This window comes from Magallana gigas, chromosome 3 (assembly GCF_963853765.1).
Source record: "Magallana gigas chromosome 3, xbMagGiga1.1, whole genome shotgun sequence".
Taxonomy (NCBI): Eukaryota; Metazoa; Mollusca; class Bivalvia; order Ostreida; family Ostreidae; genus Magallana; species Magallana gigas.
The window spans coordinates 16,736,210-16,742,132 of NC_088855.1; the positions used below are offsets into that span (position 1 = coordinate 16,736,210).

A 5,923-nucleotide genomic window follows, 5' to 3' on the forward strand; every position below is an offset into this window, starting at 1 on the left:
AAACAAGTTCCACTAATTAAAAAAATCTAATTTTACATACGAATCTATCTTAAATGCAGCTATGACAATGATACTTACTAATTTTTGCGGGGTTAATAAATCGAAAACGTAACTTAAACCTTTATAAAGTCAAATAGTCCATCTGTTATATAGATCATATAACGACATCATTACATCCTGTTTCAAACATTTGGTTGTCCTATAAAATTGAGAATCCATTTTTGAAAAATGAAACAGGTTGTTTTTCATTGATTAAAGCAGCATCGATAATGGCTTTTCTTTATAATGTATATGGGAATTCGAATTTTGTTGTACGAGTTTTTGTTTATATGTAGATGCACCATGTGTATCTTTAGTTAACATTTAAATTAACGTTGTGAAAAACGATATGAATACAATGAATCAATATATTTACAATGTAAGTAGTTGCATTATTTCAAAACAAGTGTTGACTCTCTGTAGATCATATTACGTGTTCAAATAGCCACCCCACGCTAACTCAGTGCCTGCCTACACATTTTATTCGTTTATTTCAATATGTTTTGCCGACTTTTTTCCTTATGTCCAGTTAGAATTATTTTCAACAGATTAATTAATAATATGCAGGTATCATTTTTTTAATTCTTGTAAAATACATTAATTTGAAAAAGGTCATTACTTTAAAATATCTTTTTTTCAGTATTTTTACATTTTTTCGCCCTTCAATTCGTAAGAACCTACATGTTTAAGCATGAAATATCAAGTCCATTGTTAACCTTACCTATAAATTTGCATACAGATGTTTTCTATTCTCAAAACGTTTAAGCCATTTTCTACGTTCTAAGCCATATTAACATGTTATTTAATTTGCTCCCGCGATTAAAAAATATAGTGCCAGAAACTTTGTTGAAAAAAATCTTTTTGATTAACGAATAGTTATGATTCAACGAATATTTTTCACATATCCAACTGCTTATCTAAGTTTGAATATCATTAACGTAGCTACATTGAAGCATTGTAAGCATGTGCTTACAGTTTTTTTCTGAATTGTATTTTTTAAAACATCATTATTTTCCACAGCAAATCCTGAAAACGTTTAAACTTGTTGTCAATAGTAGTTGGCTTTTCGAAATATTGACTGAGTTTTAATTCACGATTTTCATCCATACAGTATGAATTGGCAAATTTGCATTTCATTACCATTATAAAATCCTGACAACATTCTAAACTTGTTCTTAATAGAAGTTGGCTTTTCGAAATATTGACCTAGTTTTTTAGTTCACGATTTTCATCTATACAGTATGAATTAGCAAATTTGCATTTCGTTACAATTAATTCACCATTTTTTAAAGTGTTTCGTTTACAATAAAATGTTATGTTATAATTTAGAAGAGTTCATATAAAATATATTTTTCACATATTTGTTTGATTTATTTGCACTGACTTGCAGTATATGAACCAGGACAAATTTTTTGTCACTTATTAGTCTTGGCTAGATACATCTCTGATTAAAATATTTTGTTGGTTCAAGCATGCGCTCTATGATTCCTGAAAGAAAAACTTCTTGAAAACAAGCTTTTTTATGCTAAAATGCAAAAATAGCGTGAAAAGGCTGTCTTTACAATGCCGTATTTCTAAATTGTGGGCACTTGAATCAAAATGAACATTAAGTTAAAACATGACATATATATCTGTACAAAGAAAACAAAGAATTACAGTAAAATAATGATATTCCTTTTAGGGGGCCATTTTAGGCCCATACCATATATAGTCCTTTGCATTTCGTTACAATTTTAAAACAAGCAATAAATACATAACTTGCATCCGATAAGGTAACCGTAAATTACAGGTTATATTCCCTTGTTAGACAAATACCAGATATAAAATTTCTTGGAAAAAACTGCAACCTCTAGTCTAAAGTAACACTTTAACCTTATTGTCAGTTGTGGTTGCCTGTTATAAAACCTCGATTTTAATTAGTTTTTTTTTAGATTTAGATTGTCATGTTGTGAATTTTGTATTTACTGCCACCCGGTGAATTCAAACTTTACAACATGAGAGGTGTGTTTTTTTCTCGTTGGTGTCGCTTGGTGCGTGCTTTGTTTTTCAAGTTTTTTAAGTTAGTTGTTTGAGTTTCTGTCGACAAAGGGGAAAATATCAAATAGAGCTTGCTTTAAAAGTACAATAATAACATCATCAGATATATTAAAATTAATACTACATTGTAATTACTGACGTCGTAATTAAAAAATACCCATTGAATGTAAATATTTTGATTTAAATAGAAAGTAACTAGTTACTATTTAACAACTTTTTTCAACTCATAGCCAGTAACTTGTAACTATAGTTACGGGTTGAGTTGTTTTTCTTGTAGCAATTACTACAAGCTAGCTTTTCTCACTTCTCGTAGCCACCTAATAGTAGTCTGTTACTAGTATTAGCTATTTTACCAATGTAATATCCAAGGCCAGTAGTATTCCAAGGCAAGATACATAATATGTATAATTGCTTCGAATTCCGATTATTCTTTGAAAAAAAAAATAAAAGTCATCCGAAATAGTGCTTTTAATATACATGTAATATTTTGCTAAAATATTTATGATAGATTAGTTGAACCACGAAGTTGTTATTACTGGTTTCACAAGTGGATTGCATTGTGCATGCAATCTTAACTTATCTTAATCTTTTTTTATATTTTTATGTGCTACTTTTACCAAATACAAATATTAAAATAATGTGGTCCAATTTATTATTTTTTTTCAGCAGTAAATTTTAAAGTGTCTTTTGAATTTAAACTTGTTTGTCTGATCAATGAAATCAGAATTAACAGATAAGTTGAATCAGTACTCTCTACGAACAAAACTAGTGTTCATGTTAACAAAGTTTTAATTTGGCCGAAATTCTAGTTGACACTTATCTGCGATTTTTCAACAACAACGAATATTATGCCAATTCTTATCACTCAATTTTTTCTTGTAAGTCTTCATAGTTTTGATGCACGCAGACAAAATAATATTGCAGGTCTAAACTAATTCATCATATATACGTTGCATAAAGAGCAGAAAAATGCCACCCAGAGAATGACAGTTCGTCTAAATATGTTGGCTGGTTTACATTTGTCCAAACTTGCAAGATAAATAAAAATCAGCATAGAAGAATAATATGTCAACATGATAATCAATACATACATGCTATCATTCTTTTTCAGATATAATGGAATAATTTATTTAATGTATACGACAGTATTTCTCTTATAACCATCATCATCCATTTCTTTTAATTACCAATAAAATACATGACCTCATAAAATACGATCTCTTGCTTACCTTAACATTAAACATTACAAATGGTTGAATGCATCAAATTGTGACACACCGCATCAGTTACAATAACAAATTATAAAGTAATATTGACAAAATAAAATCAATTAGAATTAATCAGTAGACATTTTTTTAGCCACTGTCAGGTGATTTACATTTTACTGGATAGGACTGTTACCTTTTGTGCAGACTTTTGATAGTATTTGGTATAAATGTAACTGGTAATACCGCTTCTCTATCTCATACCCTGATCACTTCATAAAACAAGATGTGGAAATGCTTGGTCCTCATTGCTGTGTTTCTTGTCTTCCTCCAAGGTAAAGGTTTTGCTATCAGAATTATTTGAATCGACAGTATTTCAATTATTTGACTGTAATTTTGATTAAACTGTGGCCATATCGTCCTTTTTTATATTCTTCTGAGAGTGAAACATTTAGCTACTTGATGGAATGAAATTAAAATTTTAAATTGTTACCTTAGTTTCAGAAACTAAAGGATTGTGGCGGTGGCGTCGTCCTCCAGGTAAGAAATGAAAATTAAGATTAAACAAAATGAAACTAAAGGAACAATAAGAGGGAACAGTGATTAATGAGGGTTCGACATGACTACCTTCTATGCAAACAAAAAAAACCGCTTGAACTAAGTTAAATTATTCCATAAAGAATTAATAAGAAGAATAAAAATTGATAAAAGGGGGACATTATAAAATAATCATGACTATGTACTTTAATCTTTTTTTCAAGGTTATGCCCGTTTCAGAACTGTTTGCGAACACAAACAACTGTATTTTGGTTGTGGGAGACATAGTCGAATCCATGTGGTCTCTGCAATGTATGGGCGAACTAATAGACATACATGTGGACATGGGCGTGTAGGGACTACAAGTTGCAAAGCAAGGCATGCATCTTTTAAAGTTAAAAGAAGATGCAATGGGAAACGAACCTGTCGTATCAGAGCTTCTAACGGTGTATTTGGAGATCCATGCGTCGGAACCTTTAAATACCTGAAAGTTCGCTATCAGTGCAAACGTGAGTAGAATGTAGTATCGAAAATAAATCAAGTTAAAGATTTAGTTATGTTCTATTATAACATGTATTTAAAAAAAATTCTGAACATGATACTTATTATTGTTGATAAGTATATTTGACCCTTGATAATTTTCAATATCTTCAAAATATTACAATCACGTTCGTTTCTAATTCAATGAAACACTTCAATTTTGTTTTGGAAAGACTTCATATATTCTTGGAAATTTAGATTCAACGACCAACTTTGAAACCACAGTAAAGTTGATAGAAATTTTGTTAATAATTATTCATAAAAATTACCATGCATATATGAAGCTTAACTTCTCTTCATATTTACTTGTAGGTAATCACCGTGGCTGAGCAAAGGAAAAAATAAGGTGGTGAGAAACGTACCGAAAAAAATTAAAAAGAGCATTTCTTTAATAATATTTATCTCTTCTTAAAATAAAAGAAGTGATAGAAAATTTTTGCTTGTTGTTTTCATTTGAACTTGTTTGTTCAACTCATGTTGCAAGGATTATGCATATATCCAATTCTTTTGCGGTTTTCTTTGTATAAGTAAAGATCACGGGACGTTGATTTAAATATGCCTAAACAAAATGCAATAGGTCTCCAAACTATTGCAATCCATTTAATACCTTAATTAAAAAGGGTTTTTTTTTATTTGTTTTATCAGGTTGAGACCACTAGATTTTGTGACGTTGGCATAAATTTGCATACAAAATTAGGTATCTGTTTACTTTTATTGCCAAACCAATCAGGTGAATGAGTTGCAAGGCATTGAGGGCTACTACAAGTTTCAGTGTATACAAAGCGTACTGAAAATATATAACCATTTTGAATTGTCCTTTGGAAACTCAATTTCAATTATTTTTCATAATTAATGAAATAAACATTGAAAATCATATCTGATCTTTCATTTCTATGCTCACATTTGAAAAATATTGCCTATAAGGCCTTATATCAACCCATCTAAATATCTCATTGTCAAAGTTCTAAAGAGATGTACGCCCTATTATATTAGAAGCAGTGAGAACGTTTTTCACGTGATATCCTAGGTTTGGAACACCATTTGTTAGTAGAATTTTGAAGTTTTTTTCAGGGACACTCATCAGAATGCTTTGTGTACAAAATACTACACGATACATAACTTGTACTTCTGTATTTGTATATTTGTGCATTTCTACTATCGTGGCTATTTATGTATGTTAAAAATGTACAATTACCTGCATTTATTAATGTAAGTCACCAATAAACAATTAGGCACTTTTTCCTTATCAAAGTTGGCTTGTACTTGTATGCGTATGTATACCAGTCTATTGATACTGATCGATCTTTGAAGCAACAATTGATAAATTAAAACAACAGTATTTTTCAATGTGAGCATGGAACAATGTCTACAGTAAGTAATCTTTACTTTTTTACCTTCTAAAGTAAAAATCAAGTTGTACGAATTTTCCCGCAAGCAAATAAATATTGTGTATAAAACAGCTACAAACCACGTGTATGTGTTGAAAAGTAAACACGTTGTAGACCGTCATGCTTTGCGACTCATTCACTGGATTGGAGAACCTTTTTGACGTAAATATTGTCACA

The 5,923-nt window shown here is 30.1% G+C and overlaps 1 protein-coding gene across 1 annotated transcript; it reads left to right on the forward strand.

Annotated features, from left to right (window-relative positions):
* The first annotated feature begins 3,461 nt into the window (after window positions 1-3,461).
* On the forward strand, window positions 3,462-4,793 carry LOC136273667 (L-rhamnose-binding lectin ELEL-1-like). The gene is made up of 4 exons (XM_066078696.1): window positions 3,462-3,616; window positions 3,780-3,821; window positions 4,043-4,327; window positions 4,671-4,793. Exons 1-4 carry the CDS (start codon window positions 3,568-3,570, stop codon window positions 4,685-4,687), a joined length of 393 nt encoding a protein of 130 aa, XP_065934768.1. The 5' UTR covers window positions 3,462-3,567; the 3' UTR covers window positions 4,688-4,793.
* Window positions 4,794-5,923: the final 1,130 nt, after the last annotated feature.

Excerpts from the sequence above, each read along its gene's own strand:
- LOC136273667 (XM_066078696.1), top strand. The coding sequence starts at position 3,568 with ATGTGGAAATGCTTGGTCCTCATTGCTGTGTTTCTTGTCTTCCTCCAA. Across the intron at positions 3,617-3,779 it reads GTTTCTTGTCTTCCTCCAAG|TTTCAGAAACTAAAGGATTG; the intron begins GTAAAGGTTTTG and ends TTGTTACCTTAG. Across the intron at positions 3,822-4,042 it reads GCGGTGGCGTCGTCCTCCAG|GTTATGCCCGTTTCAGAACT; the intron begins GTAAGAAATGAA and ends CTTTTTTTCAAG.